The sequence below is a fragment of the Jatropha curcas genome, chromosome 2 (genome assembly GCF_041381405.1).
Source record: "Jatropha curcas cultivar XTBG-Jc1 chromosome 2, XTBG_Jcur_1.0, whole genome shotgun sequence".
NCBI classification, from domain to species: Eukaryota; Viridiplantae; Streptophyta; class Magnoliopsida; order Malpighiales; family Euphorbiaceae; genus Jatropha; species Jatropha curcas.
Genome location: NC_143152.1, coordinates 7,045,499 through 7,067,938, shown reverse-complemented (window position 1 = coordinate 7,067,938; position 22,440 = coordinate 7,045,499). Strand labels below are relative to the sequence as shown.

At 31.5% G+C, this 22,440-nt stretch overlaps 5 protein-coding genes across 8 annotated transcripts; 2 read left to right on the top strand and 3 right to left on the bottom strand.

Annotated features, from left to right (window-relative positions):
• The first annotated feature begins 768 nt into the window (after positions 1–768).
• On the top strand, positions 769–1,867 carry LOC110009523 (hypothetical protein). Its single transcript, XM_020679534.3, has 2 exons — positions 769–983; positions 1,421–1,867. The coding sequence occupies exons 1-2, from the start codon at positions 858–860 to the stop codon at positions 1,565–1,567; spliced, it is 273 nt and encodes a 90-aa protein (XP_020535193.1). The 5' UTR covers positions 769–857; the 3' UTR covers positions 1,568–1,867.
• A 1,056-nt stretch (positions 1,868–2,923) lies between these two features.
• LOC105634699 (Pentatricopeptide repeat (PPR) superfamily protein) lies at positions 2,924–5,102 on the top strand. The gene has a single exon (XM_012217590.4). The coding sequence runs from the start codon at positions 3,083–3,085 to the stop codon at positions 4,967–4,969; it is 1,887 nt and encodes a 628-aa protein (XP_012072980.2). The 5' UTR covers positions 2,924–3,082; the 3' UTR covers positions 4,970–5,102.
• Positions 5,103–5,338: 236 nt separating this feature from the next.
• On the bottom strand, positions 5,339–8,451 carry LOC105634700 (4'-phosphopantetheinyl transferase superfamily). Of its 3 annotated transcripts, none has more exons than XM_020679537.3 (8): positions 8,368–8,451; positions 8,154–8,274; positions 7,889–8,064; positions 7,535–7,602; positions 7,292–7,393; positions 7,052–7,207; positions 6,578–6,697; positions 5,339–5,699 (listed from the first exon to the last, which is right to left on the bottom strand). In XM_020679537.3, exons 2-8 carry the CDS (start codon positions 8,264–8,266, stop codon positions 5,463–5,465), a joined length of 972 nt encoding a protein of 323 aa, XP_020535196.1. In that variant the 5' UTR covers positions 8,267–8,274; positions 8,368–8,451; the 3' UTR covers positions 5,339–5,462. The 3 variants fall into 3 exon arrangements, with proteins under 3 accessions (XP_020535196.1, XP_012072981.1, XP_020535198.1); XM_012217591.4 differs by having other exon boundaries at positions 8,154–8,304; positions 8,368–8,422; XM_020679539.3 differs by lacking the exon at positions 8,368–8,451 and having other exon boundaries at positions 7,535–7,597.
• Positions 8,452–8,805: 354 nt separating this feature from the next.
• On the bottom strand, positions 8,806–13,175 carry LOC105634701 (rho GTPase-activating protein 4). Its single transcript, XM_012217595.4, has 5 exons — positions 12,309–13,175; positions 10,736–10,856; positions 10,356–10,475; positions 10,025–10,255; positions 8,806–9,649 (listed from the first exon to the last, which is right to left on the bottom strand). Exons 1-5 carry the CDS (start codon positions 12,734–12,736, stop codon positions 9,047–9,049), a joined length of 1,503 nt encoding a protein of 500 aa, XP_012072985.1. The 5' UTR covers positions 12,737–13,175; the 3' UTR covers positions 8,806–9,046.
• A 6,727-nt stretch (positions 13,176–19,902) lies between these two features.
• LOC105634702 (putative small nuclear ribonucleoprotein G) lies at positions 19,903–22,371 on the bottom strand. 2 transcript variants are annotated; one of them, XM_012217596.4, is made up of 4 exons: positions 22,215–22,371; positions 22,077–22,099; positions 20,357–20,478; positions 19,903–20,238 (listed from the first exon to the last, which is right to left on the bottom strand). In XM_012217596.4, the coding sequence occupies exons 1-4, from the start codon at positions 22,247–22,249 to the stop codon at positions 20,176–20,178; spliced, it is 243 nt and encodes an 80-aa protein (XP_012072986.1). In that variant the 5' UTR covers positions 22,250–22,371; the 3' UTR covers positions 19,903–20,175. The 2 variants fall into 2 exon arrangements, with proteins under 2 accessions (XP_012072986.1, XP_089573494.1); XM_089717368.1 differs by lacking the exons at positions 22,077–22,099; positions 22,215–22,371 and adding an exon at positions 21,224–21,363.
• Positions 22,372–22,440: the final 69 nt, after the last annotated feature.

Below are 22,440 nucleotides of genomic sequence, written 5' to 3'. Positions count from 1 at the left end.
AATCGTGAACATCAACTTATAAGTTCTAGTCCAAATTGTGACCATCAACATTTAAGTTATAGATCTAAGTGTAGTTATAGATCTAAGTGGTAGTATCAGATTCCTTAGCTATTATTCTTAAGAATGACCGGGTCCGACCTATTCCTTAAAAGAAATTTTAATGGGATTTTTATCTACCAAAATTTTTACTTCTGATTCCAGCGAACAAATAATCATTCAGTCCTTCTTTTTTTTTTTTTTTGGATAACACATATAAAGAGACCCACCAAAATTCCAAGTAATTAGTAAAGTTATGAAAGATGCTTACAATTAGTTTCTTTTTCTTTTATCTCCCGTTTATCTAATTTCTTTTGTTACTCACTAAAGTAATTATGATCCGGAAGTCCATCCAGGGCAAGTGCTAAGAATTTAACTCTTAAGATTGGTAGGAAAATTTAATTACATTATCATTCATTTCAAACTGTGAGAAAATTAAATTATTTTATAAAATTGGTTATTCTAAAAAATATAATGTTATTAATACTTTTAATTATTGTATTTGCGTTCACTGATATGCCACAATTTTAAATTGCACATTAAAGGGTGCTACTAACTAATTTTGCCAATACAAATGTCTAAGAAACAGTTAATCCGACGGATATTCCGGGCATTTGTGATCGGAAAGAGAAATCCATTGATACCATAAAAAAATAACAGCTTGTTATCATATGGAACATGACATTTGTCAAAAAAAATTATTTAAAAGAAGCCAAGTATTTTGCTCTTTTTTTTTTTTTTTTTTTTTCTTTCTTTCTTTCTTGGACAAAGAAAACAAATATTGGTAGTAACTTGTTAGAAAGAATTTGCAGAGAAGAAAAATGGAAACAGATGGAGCTTCAGAAACGTCCATAGTTCCTGCTGCTGATGCTAACAAAGATTTACAGCCTGCCAAAAATGTTGATTCTGTATCATCTAATAATACTGTTTCCTCAAGGGAGGTGAAGGTAATTTTGAAACTTAATCCAATCATATTATAATATACTCACCTAGAAAAATAAATCATTCAAGAATTCAGGAAGATTGGATTATCATTTTATTTTTCATGTTAGACTTTTTATTACCTAAATTTTTTATTTTTCAATTAAAAAGAAGAAGAAAGAAAACAAATCTTATTATTGTACCTAGCTACTCTCTTCTTTCTAGGATGATAATATTACCGAACCAGACTCTAAGATCAAGCACGTATGAAGAAAAATTTTCAAAAAATTAGAGAGGACCAAAACTGAATATCCTTGCATAATCGATCAATTATGAAAAATCCTTTAATTATTACCTTCAAACATAACTTGTTTTTTCTGTACTTCAATTTTTGCTAAGTATAGCAGATTAATTATTTTCAGTTTTCTCGTTAATAGTGTGATAACTTAATTTGCTTTTGCAGGAAGAAGAAGTGACTGCAGACAAAAAGGAGGAGAGGAAAATAAGGGATCCCATGCAAAGACTCAAAACTACCATCTTAGTTTCAGCCGTCATTATTGCGGTGGCCGGTGCAGCATTTGCCATAACCAGAAAATTGAGACAGCAATGAGCCTTAATATGGCTTCTTATTGGATGGCGTTACTACGTCCAAATGTCTAATCTTTAGTTTCCTTTCCTCTTTTTTTTTTTTTTTCTTTTATATATTCATTAAAAAGACAGTTATGGTTGTAGATATTCATTTTTATTTTATTTTTTTGAGAAGAGTAGATATTCATATTTACTATCGTGGAAGTAGTAAAGACAGACAAAGATCCCAACTTTTGTCAACTTAAAATGTTTGTTGTAATAATGAAATGAAACGTGTTTATTTTTAAGTCCTAATATATTATATCAACAATTTTTTGGCTTATTGGCATTGCACATTGTACAAATTTTTAAGGTACACATTCCCATCTTCTTAACAATTAATTGCCTAGATGTGATGTTTTTGTTATAATCTATATCATCCCTGTTTCAAGAATGTCCTGTACTTTGAGTATTAAGAATTTTGATTCTAATTAATGTATTTCAGCAAGCTCTCTCTGCCTTCAGGTTTTTCGTTCCAAATATCAACTTGGTAATAAGCTTATACCCCTGTAGGAAATCGCAATGATGTCTCTTCACTCTGGAGACATATTCAAAGTTCTATTTTTTTTTTTTTTTCTTGTTCTGGAAGGACTTACGTGATCTATTAGAAATGTTCTTACCATTCGTTTTTGGAAAGATTCTTGGTTCCGGGTTTAAATTTACAGAACTTATCTCCTCGTATTGTTCTGGAGCATGTGCTTGATGAGGATGTAGCTAATTATGTGTCTGATATAAGTGAACGGCGTTAGGATATTTTTCAAAGTTTTTCTCTCACTGGTTTTAATTGCTACTGTTCTATGTCCATCTCATTTTCTTGAAGAAGATGATGTTTTATTTTTCAAAGTTTTCTCTCACTAGTTTTTGCTTATCATGGTTGATAATTTTTCTTTGCATCAAGAACCACTTCAAGTTGAAAGATGGATCCGTTGAATCCCTTCTTTCAAAAAAAAAAAAAAGAAAAAAGGTTAATGGCATATTAGATCGTCTGGCTTCTGTTTGATCTCTAGCTTCGTCCGTCCATCAGTTCTTTAGCTTAGATTGAATATTCAAGTTTAAGATGCTAATTTCTCTGGGAATTGGCTCGCCGGTTTTGCTATTTTTGAAATAATGGGTTTTTATATTTTGACATCCTCTGGATGGTGTGGTTCCATAGCTTCTCCATAATGTTACCTATTGGAGTCAGTTTCTTTTATTTCTTTGTATTTCTTTGTATCAAAATAATTACTTCTTCCGTTTCATTTAAAATTATCAGCTTTTAAATTTTTTTTTTTCCACTTTAAGTATTATTTTTAGAATTTATTATATTTTTTTTTTCAGTCTTATTTTTCGAAGCCTATTATAATTCTCTCTTGATATCACATCCAATTAGTAAAAGAGTATTGTGGTAATTGGAAATGAAAATTTATGGAATTAAGATAAACTTTAATGTGCGAAGAAGCTAAAGGGCGTAAAGGCAACGGTTTGACTTTTGAGCGGAACGGAGAAGTAAAGTTAAGCCATGCTTGTGCGCGCTAAATATAAGTTCGTGTCATGCCACCTTATGGCCGTAAAGACCAAACTGTACCACCATCTCCTTCAATCGTCCACCAACTCAACTTCCACTCCTGCCAATACGTCATGGAACAAATCGCTCTTTGCCTACCTTGAAATGCTCCGATCTGGCTCTTTTCCTGATGCCTTTGCTTTTCCATTTGCGCTCAAATCCTGCGCGGCTCTTTCTCTTCCAGTTACCGGGAAACAAATCCATGGCCATGTCATCAAAACGGGTTGTTTACTAGAACCCTTTGTTCAGACTTCACTGATTTCTATGTACGGTAAATGTTTCTTAATAGACAATGCACGCAAAGTGTTCGATGAAAATCCCCAATCAAGTACGCTAATGGTTTGTTATAATGCTTTGATATCCGGATATTCATTTAACCTTAGACTTAAAGATACAGTGTCGTTATTCAACGAAATGAGAGAAATGGGTATGGAGATTAACAGGGTAACAATGTTGGGTTTAATTCCGATATGCGGGATTCCAGGGAAAATGGAGCTGGGAATGTCAGTTCATGCTTGTTGCGCAAAGTTTGGATTTGATGTGGATCTGTCTGTTGGGAATTGCTTACTTACGATGTATGTGAAATGTGGTGAAATTAATTCCGGGAGAAAGATCTTCAATGAAATACCAGAAAAGGAGTTGATTACTTGGAATGCAATGATTAATGGGTATGCACAAAATGGGCTTGCTAATAATGTTTTGGAACTTTATAAAGAGATGAAATCAATTGGGTTTTCTCCTGACCCTATAACACTCGTTGGGGTTCTGTCATCTTGCGCTCATCTTGGTGCACTTAGTGTTGGTTGTGAAATAGAACAGCAAATAAAGATTTGTGGATTTGGGTCTAATCCTTTACTGAACAATGCTTTACTTAACATGTATGCTAGGTGTGGTAATTTAGTAAAAGCTAGAGACATTTTTGATCGTATGCCAGTGAAAAGCGTAGTTTCATATACAGCAATGATAGGCGGATATGGAAATCATGGTCTAGGAGAGATTGCTACTGAGCTTTTCGATGACATGATTAGGTCTGGCATTAGACCTGACAGAGCAGCATTTTTGAGTGTTCTTTGTGCATGTAGTCATGCAGGATTAACCAATGAGGGGTTGTATTACTTTCGCATGATGCATAGAGAGTATCAGTTGCAGCCTGGTCCGGAGCATTACTCTTGCATGGTTGATCTTTTAGGCCGAGCAGGTAAGCTCAATGACGCACGAGAACTTATTGAATCTATGCAAGTAAAACCTGATGGTGCAGTTTGGGGAGCACTTTTAGGTGCCTGCAAAATACATAAGAACCTAGAGTTAGCAGAGTTGGCTTTTGAACGGATAATTGAGCTTGAACCTACAAATATCGGTTACTATGTTTTGTTATCAAATATATATGCTCAAGCTGGGAATTTGGAAGGGATGTTGAGAGTCAGAGTGATGATGAGGAAGAGGAAGCTGAAAAAGGAACCAGGTTGCAGTTATGTTGAATTTAACGGGAGAGTTCACCTATTCTTTGCCGGAGATAGAAATCATCCTCAAAGTGATGAAATATACAAAAAGTTGGAGCAGTTAGAAATTTTGGTGAAGAAATTTGATGGGTTTAAGGAGGATGGTGAACAACTTCTAAATGGTAGGAATGTGCATAGTGAGAAGTTGGCAATTACACTTGGTATCTTGAACACCAGAGAAGGATCAGATATTGTTGTGATAAAAAATCTTAGGATATGTGGAGATTGTCACTTGTTTATAAAGTTAGTTAGCAAAATTGTGGATCATCAATTTATAGTTAGGGATGCAACCCGCTTTCACCATTTCAGGAATGGATTATGTTCTTGCAAAGACTATTGGTAATACTCGTGTTCTTTTTTTTTTTCTCAGATATTACATGTTCTACAATCTCTAGCCAACTTGGGGAAAAGTCATGATTTGTTTCCACAGAAATGTAGAATAAGCAACCAACGAGTCAAATTAACTGCCAATAAAACCATAAAAATCAGATGTAACAGGATATAAGTTGTGTTTTGTTTTGACAAACTTTTTCAGTAGCTATACTTTATTTTTTTATAGTTTTCGCTAACATAACACATTTTATAAAAAGTTAATTTATATGCATTTTATAAAAAGTCAACACATGTAACGTTTAACTTTTTTATGAAAATTTACTTAAATAATTGATAGCTAAACGCTACTAAAACATCTAATAACTATCAAAACAATTAATTTTGCTGAACAAATCCATAAATAATTCAATTAATAATACCATTCACCTTTGGAAGTGTATAATCTAACATAACCACAATTTACATATTGAGGCAAAAAGTTAATGAAAAATGACAAATTACAATCAGTGTTTGATTAAGCCTCCAATGGGCACAACAACTTCAGTTCCAGAAACGCGCCTGTCTTCAACCAAGGGAATGGTTTTCCACGCAGACAATCTGATTGGAACTTTCATCCCAACTTCCCTGCCTTTATCTATTTCCATGCAAATGGCAGCATAATGAGAAGCATCCAGTTCCAAGAGAGCCAACTGCCAACTGCTTGTGTGGTTCTTGGGATCATCAAAAGACTCGACAATTATCTATGGTTAAGAGAAATTGCCAGTTAAGAAATCTTAAGAACAGCGGCTAGGTTAAAGAAAAAGGAAAAAATCTATGGTTAAGAGAAAATGCCAATAATGATGTGTCGCTATGATGCACAAGCTAAACTATTCGAAACTATTCGATCTATTGAACATGAGGCTGAAGTAGTTGTCTAAGGTTGAGTATGTGCCATACTAATTTGTTCAAATGAACAAACTAAGTGTTTTAAAAGAAAAAGGACGGTATCCAATTCAAGGTAGATTACCCCATACATTCTGTTGTTCTTGTTATTATTCTTGTTAGTACTTAGCAGGAGTACGTTTAGGAAAATAATAATTATTGTTAACTTCAAGGTGCTATTCTGTTCTTGATACTAATTCTTGTATTTCTTTTAAGTTACCACTTGCCACTCCCAAGCACTATCTACCTTTGCCCATTGCTGCATGAAAGCTAAATTACCTAATAAAAGGCCAAAAACATAAATTTGACCTGAATTTTAGCCAATTTTCCTTGTGGTCCCTTGAACCTTGCAAGAGTTCAATTATAACCCTGCACTTTCATATTTCAGTAATAATCATGCCCCTTGCAAAAATAAAATAACTTTGCAAGGACTCAATCATGATCCTACACTTTCACATTTTATTTTGGTGAGAGACATAATTATTACTGAAATATGAAAGTGCAGAGTCATGATGGGTTCGCGGCAAAGTTCAGAAGGACACAAGGATGATCATCGACGGTACAGGGCCAAACTTATGCATTAGGCCCCTAATAAAACATATTTAACTTTGCTGCATCTTTTTCTAACGTTAACATCTGCTTGCATAGTCATCAAGGGTCCAGAAATACTTTCTTAATCTACATCTTTATGGCGTACCTCATGATCTACATCATCAGCAAGAATACTGCCTCCCTTAGTAGCAGTCTTTATGTGAACAGTAAATGTCCTAAAAGGTGCAGCAGAGAAGCCTTTTCCCAAAGCTTTCACATAAGCCTCCTACAAGTGATATTCATAAGTAAAAAGACATGAAGGACAGCTTGGAAGGTAATCAAAGATTGAAATTTTAAATATACATTCTAAAAAACACACTAGAAAAATGTACCCTTTCATATATGCAATCTGTCAAAATGGAAAATCAATCTACAAAAAGGACTGCATCATTCACTCAAAAGAAGAAATTCCCAAATGCATTTTTTCAATTCCAATTCTGTTGAGCATCAAGAATGAGCTTGATTTTCTTATAACATTGCAAGGGGCTGTCTGTAACTATTCAAGGACATATTCTAGCATTTCCCCCAGAACAATGATCCAAAAATTAGTAAGAAATAAAAATTTCAGCATCATGCTCACCTTAAGAGTCCATAATTTTATGAACTCCTGGCGCTGCACTTCAGAGTCTGAAATAGCACTTAAATATTCCACCTCATGGAGAGAAAAGTAGCGCCGTGCAAAAGCTAATATATTGCTTTTAATATTCCGTTGCTTCTCTTCAATATCGATACCAATCTACAATTGAAAATTAAAACAGATTATATATATATATATATATTATATCAACCGAAAAATATTCTGTAAATTAGTCATACATACTTGTGAATTAGTTGTCACTCCGCAAGCTATCAAAGAAGATGTATGTGAAATGTTGAAATGTAATGGTGGTGGGCATGGGCCACTGTCCCTTTGCCACTCTAACTAAGCTATGAAAAAACATTGAAGTTGTAGAGGAAATAAAAATACGTCTTAAGAAAGATGAATGGAGGGAAAAAAAAAAACATATTCCAGAAGAAAATAATTCTCATCTGGTAGACAAGCAAAGGAGAAAAACAAACAAACCTCAGGCTTCCCATGGATATTACTCCTGAATTTCAAAGATCTTGGATCAACATGGCAATTTATCTGATCTAGTAGTAAAAAGTTTTGCTCAGAAACTTGGAAATTCTTAAAACATTTAATAGACAATAGCTTTTCTCTAAGGGAAAAGAATTAATGAAAGAATTCAACTAAAATAGCTGAATTGAAAACATCTAATTTGGCATAAACAAGTAACAATAACCAAATTGAATTAATTGGGTCTTGACCTCTATGCAACATTTGGGCAAAACACAAGCATACAGAAAAAAAAAAAAAAAGGATAAACCAGACAACAGCACCGAAAGAAAGAAAGGAAAAAAAAAAAAAAAGACCTACATCTGGCAATGGTAGTTCGAACCAGGGTACGAGCCAGGAGTGCCCTTTTTTGAAGGTGGTCTCCAGGCATGGATAGAACATTTTCTCTCTCAACAGAAGATAGAATTTCCATATATTGATTTAGAAGTGACACACTCTTGACTTGATCAGGAATAACATACCAAAAATGAGTTTCCCTTCAAAACCAATCTCAATCATTTAGCTCAAATTTTTAAGTCTTAAATTCCCATCAGACAAGAATACATCAAAATACTGGATTACATACATTGGAGATGGAAGCTGCAATGGAGGTAGAATGGATGAAGCTACATAGAAGTTCCTTTGAGTGCAGGAGATCATTTTCATAAGGAAATTTGCTCTAAGCAGAAATGAAAACATGTAATTCCCTGGAAATGGCTCTGAACTATATCATTCCCCTAAAACATTAAACAAAAAATTAATAAGAATACGCACTAAAATCTTAGAGAAAGAGAGAGCACCGTTGATGGAGGTTGAGCAGAAAGGGCGTTTTCGACGGTGAAACCAATAAGATTATGGATGCGGAAGAAGAAGCCCTTTTAATTTATAGTTTACATATTTTTGGTTTGGGCTTATTTTTCTAAGCCCAGGCCTTCTTTGAACTGAAATTTATGCCTATTTTCCTCATCCATCTTTGAACTTGAAAACAAAGCTGGATCCTGGACTGTTGTTAACATATTGAATTGAAGAAAAAAATTCGTTTAACAGTTACATTTCTGCCTATATTCCTTATCCTTTTATCGTTTAGGGAAGGAGTTAAAGCCATTTCGTTAGATTATTTCTTCCTGGTTAATCCCATCTTATAAACATAACTGTGAATGGAGCCGTTTGGATTAAAATATTATCCTGTTACTGAACTACAGCAATTCAAAGTTGGAATCTTGTTAATGCTCTGAAGAAAGAGAAACAATGAATTTCAATTCATTAGATGCTATACTAAGGAGGTGTTACAACAGGTTAAGAAAGAAAGATTAAACATGAAGACCCACATGTTAATGAACACCGATAAACATATATGAAAAGGAAAAAAAAGCACACAGAAAATCATACACAACATTTCTAAAGGAAACCCACACTCAGAATGTGCCAACTTGTTTCATCAGTTGGCAAATCCCCCACAGCTGGCAGCATTGGCACTGTTCACCGCCAAGCTTCAAACAGCTCTGTCCTAGGATTTATACAGCCTACTATACTTGTTCCTTTGGTCTTCTCTACAGTTCCTGCTGCTCCAACCATGACCTGCTCAGTCAACCTTTTGGACCCCTTCTTGAGAATTGAGTTACTTGATTGACCAGTTCTGTTCCTGGCAGTTTTTACTAGGACGCCTCTCTTACTTGAAAAGCCACCCTCTAAGTTTTCATTTGTTAGTGTGTTCACAACTTCACAAGGACAATTATCGACCAGAGACCGATTTACTCCAGGAATGTTCTCAATAGAATTCAGGAATTTTTGACATTTGGTAGTTGAATCATCTTGACTAGACTGAGGAGGGCTCCCTACAGTAGGTTCTTCAGAAACAAATACTTTCTCGTCTTCAATTTCCTCGGTGAACTCCTCATTGGCCTCGAGAAAAGTTGATTGAGAAGAGCTGTGGTGTCCACTCTCATCAGAAGGCTCGAGACGGGACACAGGAGCTGGTTCTATCACAGATTCTTCTCTCTCCCGAAGTGTTCTTACAATAAGAGTCTTGAGAAAGTTCATTACTTGGACAGCATACATCAATGCAGTTAATGGATCTGACATCTGCAATAGAAAGTGTTAAAAGGGCATCATTGCAACATATTTTGATCAGCAGGTCATATATGTATTTTAGTGATCTGATAATGGGTTCGAAAAAATTTGGCATTCTAATATATATTCCAATATTAACATTTTGCTTAGGACCAAATGATGAAAATTTCTTCAACTAAGCATCAGCCCCTCTTATCCCTTGTGAACAAATCCTTTTTGTAAAGTGATAAATGCATAACCACCCTTCAAAAACATGATGAATGTGTATGTAGCCAATTCGAAAAGAGTTTAAGTAGGGTTGTTAAGAATAGCAATTATAATCACTATGCAACGCATGGTATAGGTCATTTACACAAAAATATGAGAAATATACACCATTTTACTCACTTGGGTCATGTTTGGTGCAAAAACCATAGCAACATTCCGTGCATTCATCTTGTTCAGATGCTCTAGTTGTGCAACATCAGCCATTAGGTTTACTGCCCAATCCAATAGAGCAGCTTCCGTTGGAGGAAGGAGCCTTGCAAGCTGAACACATTCTTCCTCGGACTGAGATTGCATTACCTGCTCTTGTGAAAGAGAGTCCAAGACACCAGTTGGGAGTTCCCTAAACCAAGCCTACAAAATTTACAAATGTGGAAAAATAATGTAAATTTGAAAATTTTTCATGTCAACAATGGAGAGTTATCGACATATAATGCAAAAGGCTGTATAATACCTTTATGAGCCCAGCCAAGCAATGCACATCAATGCCCTGTGGAATCACTCCCCTATTTAGCTGTTCCCTAACATACTCCTCTTGGCTGTTCTCGGCATTAATTCTGAAAATTCCCTCTGCCTGTTCAATCAAATTCAAAACTTCAGTTCTCGTTGAATTTTGATACTTATGCAATTCGAAGACCAATATTATCAGATCTCTCTTCCTCTTTATCGAATAAATTTGCCAACTAGTTTTCTTATAACCTACAAACAACAAAACTGTGCACAAAAGATAAGCTTCTACCCCAAATGAATGGTGTTGCATGGTTGGCCTAGGATGTCGCTTGCTCTACTCAATTCAGCTGGTATATAAATGAGACAGAAGGAAAGAACACATACCTGCAAACCTCCTTGGGCATACAGTTGCCTTTGCATCATCAAGAGTATCGTGGGCACACTATTCCCTCTGGAGTCATATGAAAGCTGCATGGACTCAGTTGAAACTCCAAAAACAGTTGCACTGTAGATAATTAGTCAACAATAAGATATTAGCTTAGGGACTTTAACAGGGGAAAAGACAGAAGAGTATATATATCCAGAATACTTTGGACAGAGAAATAAGTCGAGTAGATATCATCAAATGATATACTGCACATACATAATTATAAGTTACTTGTGACATTTGCTAAGAAAATGGAATCAAAATGAATCATAACGAAGAAGCACATGGACCATAACAAAACACTCTCTTTTAGAGCAACCTAAATAACTTTACTGTATGTAGGAGGCACGGGTGTTGGTCTAGATATAGCTGCAGTAATTTATCATCATAAAATGCCAAAGCTACCTAATTTGCCCATTCTAAATGAAATAAGCTGTATATATCACAGCCATTAAACATCAATAAGTGACTCAATAAGCGAGAATGGCTCAATACAGTGAGTGGATTTTTCAGATAGAACAAATTGAGAAATTCTTTACGAGCCCACCTAAATATGGGGAAGAAGTAGCTATGCAATGTCAAATAGTTGCAAGAAGTTTACAACTCACAAGGAAAAACAACATTCAAACTCCAAAGATGACTTAACCTAAGGTTTCAATTATGGTTTCCAACAGAATTTACCAATTTAACTAATTGGCATAAACCACTCGTGCTAATCCAATTACAACTTAAGATTCAATATCCAGCAGTGCACTCATCAAATTAACAAAGAGAAGGCAACCATAAAACAAGACATACTATAGATGCAGGTAATACAGTCAATTTTCCTCTAACATACTATGAAGATGAAGGAAGATCTGAAGCAACTATAATTGTTGGATCTCCAAAAAATCATAAATGAAGAAAACCACACTGAAAAATTAAGTACTGATCTCTGAGTTGGGTGACTCTTCCATAAAGTTCTAGTTCCTAAAAGCCTTACAAAATTTCTTTTTGTTTTTCAATCATCAGAGCAAATAATATTCATTGCAAAACATTAAAAACAATTAAGACTTCAGAATTTTATAGTGGGAAAGTTTGGTGCAACTACAAATTAAAATTTGAATTACAATTTTTTGGGGAAAGTGGGAAAGGATGGTGCAACTACAATTACAAATTCAATAAGTAACCTGAAGAACAGCATGTAAGTTGGCAAAAGTTAAAAAGAAAATATTCACATTCTACCCAAACGGATGACTCATGATGCAGGCACATAGGACGTTGAAGTAAAAGAAATATTTCGGACGATGACAAAGCAAGAAAATGTATTACAATTAAGAGGACAAAAAGTGAAAATTAAGAGTGACCCAAACAATTCATGAATTCAACAGAGACAGAAAAGTCAAACAAAGTACTTCAAGAAAGAGCCAAACCTATAAATAGGGTCTCAAGAAACATTCAAAGAGTACTCAATTCAAGCGAAAAATGAAATTATAATTCTCAAAACGTCCCAAAAAGAAAAATTAAACCAAGTTCACTTTCGAAACTGACCTGGCACTAGGAGCTCTCCTAGGAACCTCAGGCTCAAACTCAACAGGCAAGCCAAGAAACCCATTAAACCTATCAAAAGTAACATGGGCAACATGTCTAACATTAGTGGGCAACCCAATCTCCATATTGCAAAGCTCCTTACTCCCAGCAGTAGCAGTAATACTACACCCAACAACGGACCTCCTAAAAGCAGCAACCAAAAGTTCAAGAATTGACAACTGATCCCCTTCCCTCTCCCTTTCTTTCCTGTCTATGGACCTATCCTCCTGTTCCTCTTCTTGTAATACTTCTTCTTCGTCTATTTCTTGGGGTCTAGTGGGGCTATGTGAGAGTTGTTGGTGAGAAATATCATTGTTGACACATGGGGTGGAAGAAGAGCTTGAAGAAGAAGGGAAGTGAGATGGGGATGATTGAAGTACTTCAGTCATTGTTAGTTTTAGGGGAAATTAAAGAAAGACAAATTTCTTTTTCAATTTTAGTGTCAAAGAATTGAAAACAAGAAATGGTCTTATTTGGGTATTACTTAATTTGTTTTCTTGATTTTTATTTTATTGGGTTTTCTAAGAGAAGGTCAAGATTTGTGAATGTGGGCATGTAGAGTTGGATTGAAGGAATGGTTTTGTGGGTGTGGTAAGACGTGTCTATCATCACTTTTGATTTTCTTTCTTTTTTGTTTTCTTTCTCTCTTATCTTGGCTGGCTTAGATATGAGGCTTCAAGAAGCAAACAGGAAAGAAAGAGAGACAAAGTACAGAACTTGGCATGTTTTAGAGAGAGAAAGAGAGAAGAAGTATAACTAAGGTAATAGCCTAACAGGCATGGAAGGAGAGAGAGAGAGAGAGAGAGAGAGAGTAGGCCAGCTCTTTATATTATACTTCCGTTTCTTTTATCTTGTATAAGCAATCCGAAGATGTTTCTGTTCACTTGTTCATCTCTCTAAATATTTGCCACATCACAATAGGGGTGTGTTGGACTTTTCACAGAGGTAGAAACAATCCTTTTAACTTTTAATTTTCCTTTTTTAAGTTATCCACGAATTTCATAACAATATATGATTAATCTCCTTTAAGATTCTAACCCTTAATTTATTCATTTAAGGTTTTTTTTAATTTGGTTTACCCCAATGTGCAAAATGTTATAATAAGTAGTTGGACCAAATTTTATTTTATAATGGAAGATATCATAACTTCAAATCTAAATAATTTTTTTTCCATTTTTTATTTAAAAAAAATAAAATTTATTTTTTCAATTATGTAGTCCTAATTAAATTTTTATATTATGGCCAAGTACAACTAAAATTGACTACATATTGTTGTGGATATATAAATTATTAGTGATTAATTTTTTTTGAACTAAAAATTTTTTTTCCTTTCAATATATATTAGATAAAGTAATTTTTTTCATTAAAATAAATTTTTACTACTTTCCTCTCAAAATTATGATCTTATTTTTCTTTTTTAGTGTTTTAAAATAATAGTCTCATTTATATTTTTAAAAATATATATTTTTTATTTTTTCACAATACCCTTATATAATAATTCATGTAAATAACCAATACTAGTTGAATTTATTAATTAGTGGAGAAAAATCTTAAAATAATTAATTTTGATCTTGATATACTAACTTTTCATCCTATTTTGAAGTTTCAAGGAATTGTTAATATACAGTTTTTAGGATTTTTAAGAGAATATATAGAAAAATAAGAAAAAAAATTTTATAGTTAAAAATAAATTTTATGGAAAAATATTTGAAACTATAATTTAAAATAGAGAGAGTATTTCTTTTATCGACAGTGAGGGATATCATGTAATTATTTATTTACTAATATAATCCGTATTTTTCTTATATTTTAAGATAATAAAATTAAGAAAATTATAAAATAAAATTCTGAAAAAAGTTATAATTAATTAAATGACCTTTTTATCAATATTATGCATAATTAATATATTCTTAGTGAATATATCAAGAGAAAATAATAAAATTAAAAAAATGATTAATATTTTTTAATTTTTGTAATTTTTTAAAATGACATAAAGTAGAAAAGAATTAAAGTGACACTTGAAATAAAATGGTATGATTTTTTATATACACACACCATTTTCAAAGATAATTTACTAGACATGAACATGATTAAAGAAAATCTAATTGTGCCAAATAAAAATGATTTAGGACAAGGGATGGAAAAACCTGTAAAAAATTATTCTATCAATTCTTTGAAGACTAGACAGTACAAATGTTATAATATTAGGTGAGAGTGATTTTTTTTTTCTTATATATACATCCTATCCTATGCCTAATGAATCAGGAGAACATGTTGAACTACAGCAGAAGGAAACATGTTGGACTACAGCAGAAAGAAATTTATCCCTTCGAATAAAATTCCCTAAATTAATTATAACGTTTGTTAAACTGATTATTATAACATTTATGGTAGATAGATCTCATACTTAAAATATCTTACTCTCTACATCTTTTATAAATAAGACGTACGGAGATTAACTGTATTTAAATAATTAATGACTAAAAACACCATATCGAATATGGTATTTTTGGATTTCTTATTCTTTACTTATAATATATGATTAGACAGAAATTTAGATGTTACCCATTCTTTTTGTGTCTTACTTGCCTAAATTTTTGCAAGTGGAAGGGAAATCAAAAGGAATATGCAGTTTGATTCTTTGCATCTCTGGAAATATTAATTGATTATTGGATAGAATAAATTCAAATTCCAAGGGAACCCAATCTTACTTAAATAAATAAATAATACAAACAAGGGAATGACAGGTATCCTGAGGAGGTCATCTCTATAAAGAAAGCTTGTCCTACGCAAAGCCAACTGGTTCTGACAGTTGTGAGACTCAAGTGAAATTAAAAAATAGGACCACATAGTCTTAGGCTTAAGCCTAATTCAACTATTAATATTAATTACTAAACTCTTAGTATTATACGCTAATTATGTCAGCATTTTGGTCCCACCAGCTACCTAACAAGTAACATCCTATGGTTCTACGACATTTCTCTCTCTCTCTCTCTCTCTCTCATCTGGTAGTTTACTTTTATTATTATTATTATTATTATTATTCTTATTATTATTATTGAAACTAGGGTTAGAATTCGCACGATGCGCGCGGAACATTATTAAAGAATAAAATAATTTTTTATAATATCATTTAAAGATAATAAAATTATATAATAAAATTATTGTGAAATGCATTACAAAATTATATCTCATTGAGATATGCGAAAGAAGTTACAATACTAAAATGTGTCTCCTTAAGTATCATGTGAATCTTTTTACCAAAGTATGCAATAATAAAAGTTATGCATGATATGACTACTACTAATGTATTTTTCAGTAATAATAATAATTTTGATAATTTAACTAATTATATTGAAATAAAAAATAAGTATTTTTTTATTTTATGTTTATGATTTATTAGAAATAATTGTTTATTTATTTGAAATATTAATGTATTATAATTATTTAGTGTAATATGTCCTAACCGTGTAGATATTTTTTTTTTTTTTTAAAAGATTGTCGTATTCTTTACGTTCTCATATCTCATTCCTAATGTCCATGCACTTAACTCGTGGTATATGAGACTACTTCATACAATAAGCTAATCAACAAAGTTTTTTTTATTACCAAGAAAAAATCAAGTGTTTTTTTTAAATTTGTTTTTTGTCTTTTTTTTTATTAATGAATGATTAAAAATACTCTTGTTATAACTAAAAATATATTTCGATAATCTTGGCAAGTCATTCGTCTTTGCCATACTCTAGAATTATTTCCTATTAAAGAGAGAAATTTTAATGAAAATTGCAATAAATAAATTGAAATGGAAAAAGGTTAGCTCTAGACTGCACATTGATCGGTTCAGTTATCAATAAACTTAATTTTTTTTAAAAAAAATCAATCCAACAACTTAATTTAGAATTCTGACTTTAGATTTCTAACATTTGTCATTCTATAATCAAAAAAATATTGCCAAATGATAAATTGTGCTATTTACACTTGGCTTCCATATAAGGAAAATTATTCTCTTTTTGTATATTATATAAATAGTGAAGAAATTGAAGAATAAGATCTACACGGTAAATGAATAAACCCGCTTTAATTTTTCAATATTCAATTTTTTTTTTAAAAAATCAATATTCAATTAAAAAAATTATTTAAATTAGTTTGATAAGTTCAATAATTCAATATCGGAGTTTAATATAAATCGTGTAATATTCTCAAACCAATTCAATAATGATATTTATTAGCGAATTCAAAAATTAACTTGATAGTAATATATTAAAATGTAAATTAGTTACAAATTTTTCTTAATTAGAAATTATAAATGAATCAAGATAAAATTGAATTAAGTTCAAATAAATAATTAATAAGTCGCTTGACTTTTTTTTTTCTAAAACAAAATCTGTTTTTTTAAATTGCATTTAATGATAGTTTATATTATTAACTTTTGCATACCTACTTGTTTGAATCATCCACTACTTGCCTCATCTCATTTCTTTTCACTATTTAATTATGTTTTCACTTGTTTGAATCATTAAGTATTAGATAATTATGTATTTTTAAGGTAAATTATGAACACTTGAAAGAGTTAATCATGATTATAATGTAAAACTTTTTTGCTTTCACCTGTCATTTTTTAGAAGTTATTTTTTTTTTAAATTATTTATCACTTTGAGAATATTAAGGAGTATTTTTTAATCTTTTCCAATTTTACTCCAATCTCTATTAACATAATAATTAATTTTCTAAATCCATTTCTATAATTAGTTTTCCTTTTGATCAGGAAAATATTTTTCGTTTACTTATTTTCCTAAACGCCGCTCCAAATAACGGAAAATTATAAAAAAAATATTTTTCTGCAAGTTATTTTATAAAAACAAACGTAGCCTTAATTTTAGTGGTAAATTAACGGAGAGAAAATTAATGAGATTAAAGTAATTAAATAAGATAAAGAGTAATTTAATGAAATTAATGAATATTTTGCTATAATTTAAATGATTTAATTACTTATTTAATTACTCTAAAAAATCTTAAATCACAAAAAAGAAAGATAGTGAGTAGTATCTCTGCATAGTTAAATCATATGCTTAATTAATGATAGTAAGTACATATTCTACATCATGATGCATAGTAACCCATTCAATAATTATTAGTGTGAAAACTTATAGATCATAGTAAGATAGTCTACTAAAAATAATGAAGAGCAAGAAATATATAATTGGAGAAAAGTACATGCCAAAGGCAAAAAGTGAAAGTGTCTTTTAAGCAAATATAAGTACACAATAACAAAGAATATATGTAGCCATCATAATTCCTAACCTTAATCTCACCCAACACATGTGCCACTTCCAAACATGAGGTTTTTTTTTTTTTTTTTTAGAGGTATTTAATTCTATAATTTTTATATCTTAACTGTGTTCAGCAACAGTTTTTTAAGTAACTTTTAGTATTTTAATTGATGAAAATGTTAAACACTATTGTTTACAGTATTCAGTAACATAGCGTTTGAACTAGCTTTTAGAGATTAAGGTAGCGTTTTATAAAAAGTTAACTTATGTAAGATTTAACTTTTAGCATTTTATTAAACAAGTAACAGCTAAACACTATTAAAACAGTTAACAGTTATAAAAACAACTAATTTTATCGAACATACCCTTTTATCTCTACTATTTATTTATTGTTAATTGCTAATGATATGTTGTTATTATTTCTGATCAATGTATATACTAATTATATAGTATACAAAAATATTTATAAAAGTAAATTACTATTTATTTTCTTGATATATGCTGTAATATATTAGTCTGGATTTGATATTTTCAAAATTTAATTATATAATCCATCAATTTTATTCTTATTTTACCTTTCAAACATTTTAATTAACAATCAATTAAAAGGAAAGATTAAGTAATATTCAATTGATAAGTTTTTTTTTTTTCATAATATTTATCACATTTGAAATTTCACGTATCTTAAGAAAATCATTAAATTTATAATATTTATAATATATTTCATATATTCTGCACATTAAACAGCAGAATAAATATTTGAGATCGAAGAATGAGTTTAAGAATTAGTAAATAGCCCTCAATGTGAAACAAAAGACTATAACGTCTTAGCCGCAGCGAGTTATTGACGGGATTTTCAAATCAATCCAATAATTGAAAAAGAAAAGGAAAAAGAAAAGGAAATTGTAAAGATCAAGAAAAGTGAAAGGACAGAACCTAAGCTGAAGCTGATATATGCTATACTGGAAAAGAAACTTTAACAGGATTATACCGTTGTAAAACTCTTCTTGTAAAGAGCAAAGGCACTGTTTCAAATTCAAACCCAATTTCGCGGGCGGCTGTTTGGTCTCTAAGAATCTAACCCCAGAAAACAAAAGAAAAAAAAAAAATGCCTTTTCTAGTGCTCGAAAAAGGAGAACTTGGAAAATCGTACTTAATCCTTTATTTTATCATAGAAAATGGTATTTTTGTTTTTAATTTATATGTAGTTTTTTATCCTTCTTGGGAAAGGGAAATACAAGCAAACTGAGGTTTTTGTTTATTTATTTAATTTGACATCAAAAGGAGATTTAAATCTAAGACGTTAAAGTTAATTTTTGTTTTAAAAAAAATCTCACATTTGGATATATAATTTTTCTTGATCTAATTTTTTTATATAATTATTATTTTTATGACAATATATATTATTAATTGAAATTATAAAAAAATATTATTTAGCAAATTTGTAACTAATGTAGTAAAGCTAAATAGATTTTGATAGGTTGATTATATATTAATAATATTAATCAAGTTTAGCATAAGTGCAGACAGTGAGGATGAATTTTAAATAAGTTTGAAACAAATATAAATAATGAAATAGTAAATATTTTTTATATATACTCTATAAAATCTATATTCCTAATCCCACAAACCATTTTAATTTATATGATTGAGTAAAGATAAGTAAAATAAGATTTTATAGCAATTAAATTTATATGGTAGAAATAAATCATAATATCAATATACAAGAAACTATTAGACTGTTAATTGGAAATTTAACTAACCAAAAAAAAAAACATAATTATTCAATCTAAATAAATATAAAATTTAGAAATAAAAAAATATATAATTAAAGGGTATGGCTGTGGTCAAATTGAAATGAATACTGAATAGAATGGTCTATATCTTACGAACTATGATAAAGATAGTACAACCACTCAGTAAAACAATTCACCAAATGGGAAATGAGCGAACTTGTTTATTTCTTTAAACTTTGGAGGACACAAGAGCATATCTGTCGGACTGTCCACCAAGCCAAAGGTGTGGTGGCTGACGGCAATATTAAAATATGCAAAATGTGTCAAACTTTTTACCTGATTTGATTAATACTTGCTGATAAGTACAGTCCAGTTCTATAGTTTTTCATCGTTACACCAAAACCAGCTACCTACCCACCAGGTTCTTTTTATTAGTATTTTCTGATCTCATCGCTATAAATTTGACATATTCGTAGTGTGTGTGTGTGTGTGTGTGTGAGAGAGAGAACAAATTCACACCTTATCCACAAAATATCAAGCAACAGTGAGTTCTGGAAGCATATAATTAGTTCATTACTATTCTCATTATCTCATAGATCCAAAAGCAGCCTAAGCTTGCTAGAAAAGAAATCTACAGAAGAACTACTTATAAAATAGCAGGCCAATATATTTCTAGCAATCTAAGAGAACTGATAAAGTAATAGGTAAATACTTCCTTCAATCTGCAAATATAGAATAACTATGTCCAACAACTAGAAGTAGCCATATTGGCCAAAATATAGGACTCAAAGCTATATTGCTAGTACTAATAAGAAGCCATAATTACTGTGTTTTGTTTACAGGTTCCAGAGCTTCAACAGTGACGACGCTATTTCCTCTGATCACCTACAGCAATAAAACACTACAATTAATAACGCAAGTAATATAAGAATCATGGCAATTTAACTATTTAACAAACAAATTATGACCTGAAAAAATGAATAACAAAACAAAAAAGACTTACCACCATGCCTATGTCATTTTTCTCATCACCATTCACCTCCACAGTGTTGTCAACCACCAAATTCATAAACTGGTCAAATCCACGAAGCGTTCCGACCACCATCCTGTTTGCGTTCAGCTTGACTGTGTAAACACATAAATAAATTGTTAAAGAGAATAACAGCGGTAAATCAACAATCTCAATCCTAATGCCAATTTATGCAACACATGACTACATGCATGCATCACCAACTCCAAACTTATAGTATCTGCTTGCATCTTTCCCAAAGCAAGATAATTATAAATAAGGGAAGCCATGGAAGCAACAAATTGACAAAATGTTAAGTATCAAAATAATCACGCAACACTATTAAGAACCAAAAGCACCAGACTGTGAGAGGCCAAAAAAGATTCACACAAAACCCTCATTCAAACAAGATCAAGCAATTCTAAGAAGCACATGTAGAAAACATCATGACAAACTGTGAACAAGTTGGAATTGAAACGTTTCAAAATGAAATAGAGATTCTGACTGGTTTATTATTAAGACAGAAGAACCACTTTCCATGACTTACAAAAGAATCCATTGAATGGACTTAAATGCATATGGTTTTACTTTACAAGTCTAAGTGTTTATTTGGCTTTCTCCCAGTCCAAGTAGTAAAGTATGCTTATTTTTAATTAAACAAATATCTACTTCAAAGAATTTCCAGTAACTTTGGAGCTTTCTTGAGGACATAATTGCTCAAGGAAATCAAGAGTAAAGATTAATATCTTCTTTCTCTTTTTTATTCAAGCAGTTATTTGTACATTTCATATCTGATTTGCATTCAATCAAAATATGAGATTTTCCCATCAAAGAAATAATTCATCCATTCATTGTGTATACCTTTCATAGTAGTCAATTCATCCAACATGCAACAGCCCCTGAATCTTGAATTTATCATGTTGAACAGATTCAAATTTCCCCCAGCAGACTGTAATAGCCTAATGTGCCAATAAATATATGGTATGAATTCTAAATTAAAAGCAGTTCCAATAGCACCATCGCCGTATAAAAATCGCAGGTAAGTTCACTACAAAAATCCTGCATTAAAATAAAATATAACAAGGTAGGACCATTTTTTTTTTTTCGTCAGTATGATCTCTCAAACTAGACTGGAAACAGATTTAGAGCACTAGAGAATCCAACTCAAGGCCAAATGAGCTAACATTATTATCACATTCACACTTCAAAACTTATTAATTTGTGCCAAGAATAACCAATCAAACAATTCATCCAAATCAACTGCAAAGCTAAGCCTTAATCCCACACTAGATATGGTCGGTTGTACGAATTCTTTGTTTCCATGACATGCCTGAAATATTAATTAATTGAACTCCAAATTTCTAGATTCCAAACTCTTCACACTTTTCACAGACGACTTGGGAACAAAAATCTCATTGCTTCACATTAGGACTAACCCACCGTTGTTTCATTGAATTTGTTTCATCAAATTAGGACTAACCCACATTTGAAGCTCTTACACATTGTTTGCAATTTATAAGCAAAGAAAAAGAATTTAAAAAAAAAAAAAATCAAGGACATGAACTTATAATTTGTAAAGTTGCGAAACATAAGAAAGTTCACTTGAAACCCTAAAAAAAATGACGACAGAACAATTTAGAAAACAATAATTACAAATGAGTAGTAAGTAAAGAAGGCAAAAGCAAATCGTTGAAGGAGAGTGAGAGGAGCTTACTTTGAAGTTTCTTGTCCATGTACCTGCAAATCCCAAATACAACAACATGAACAAACTATAAGAATTAGCAATTAATGCAAAGAAGAAAAATTAAGAAAATGGAGATTTAAATATATTAACATTATTAACAGCACTTACTTCTTGAGATCTGGTGGCTGTCCTGACCGGCTCATGTCGGACTGACTGCTTCGCGAGCGAGAAAGAGAGAGAGGAACTGGGAGAAATGGGCTTTTGCAGTAGTAGTAGATACAGGACTGGAGTGCTGCTTTGCGAGCGGAAAAGAGGGCTAACGCATTTAAACCTTCAATTTGGACCTTTGTTGCAATTTTATCCCGTTTTGATCCTTAATCAATTTTATTTCAAT

Bases quoted from the DNA above. Each gene is read 5' to 3' on its own strand.
- LOC105634701 (XM_012217595.4), bottom strand. From the start codon at position 12,736: ATGACTGAAGTACTTCAATCATCCCCATCTCACTTCCCTTCTTCTTCA. The intron at 10,857-12,308 runs GTCAGTTTCGAA...AATTATCTACAG, and splicing joins AGGAGAGCTCCTAGTGCCAG to TGCAACTGTTTTTGGAGTTT. The intron at 10,256-10,355 runs GTATTATACAGC...TAAATTTTGTAG, and splicing joins GCTTGGCTGGGCTCATAAAG to GCTTGGTTTAGGGAACTCCC.
- LOC105634699 (XM_012217590.4), top strand. From the start codon at position 3,083: ATGCTTGTGCGCGCTAAATATAAGTTCGTGTCATGCCACCTTATGGCC.
- LOC105634702 (XM_012217596.4), bottom strand. From the start codon at position 22,249: ATGAGCCGGTCAGGACAGCCACCAGATCTCAAGAA. The intron at 20,479-22,076 runs GTAAGCTCCTCT...GTGTTTACACAG, and splicing joins CATGGACAAGAAACTTCAAA to TCAAGCTGAACGCAAACAGG. The intron at 20,239-20,356 runs GTAAGTCTTTTT...TTATTGCTGTAG, and splicing joins AAAATGACATAGGCATGGTG to GTGATCAGAGGAAATAGCGT.
- LOC105634700 (XM_020679537.3), bottom strand. From the start codon at position 8,266: ATGTTTTCATTTCTGCTTAGAGCAAATTTCCTTATGAAAATGATCTCC. The intron at 7,603-7,888 runs GTAGGTCTTTTT...TTTTACTACTAG, and splicing joins TCGAACTACCATTGCCAGAT to ATCAGATAAATTGCCATGTT. The intron at 5,700-6,577 runs GTACGCCATAAA...TCTTAACCATAG, and splicing joins CTGATGATGTAGATCATGAG to ATAATTGTCGAGTCTTTTGA.
- LOC110009523 (XM_020679534.3), top strand. From the start codon at position 858: ATGGAAACAGATGGAGCTTCAGAAACGTCCATAGTTCCTGCTGCTGAT. The intron at 984-1,420 runs GTAATTTTGAAA...TTGCTTTTGCAG, and splicing joins TTTCCTCAAGGGAGGTGAAG to GAAGAAGAAGTGACTGCAGA.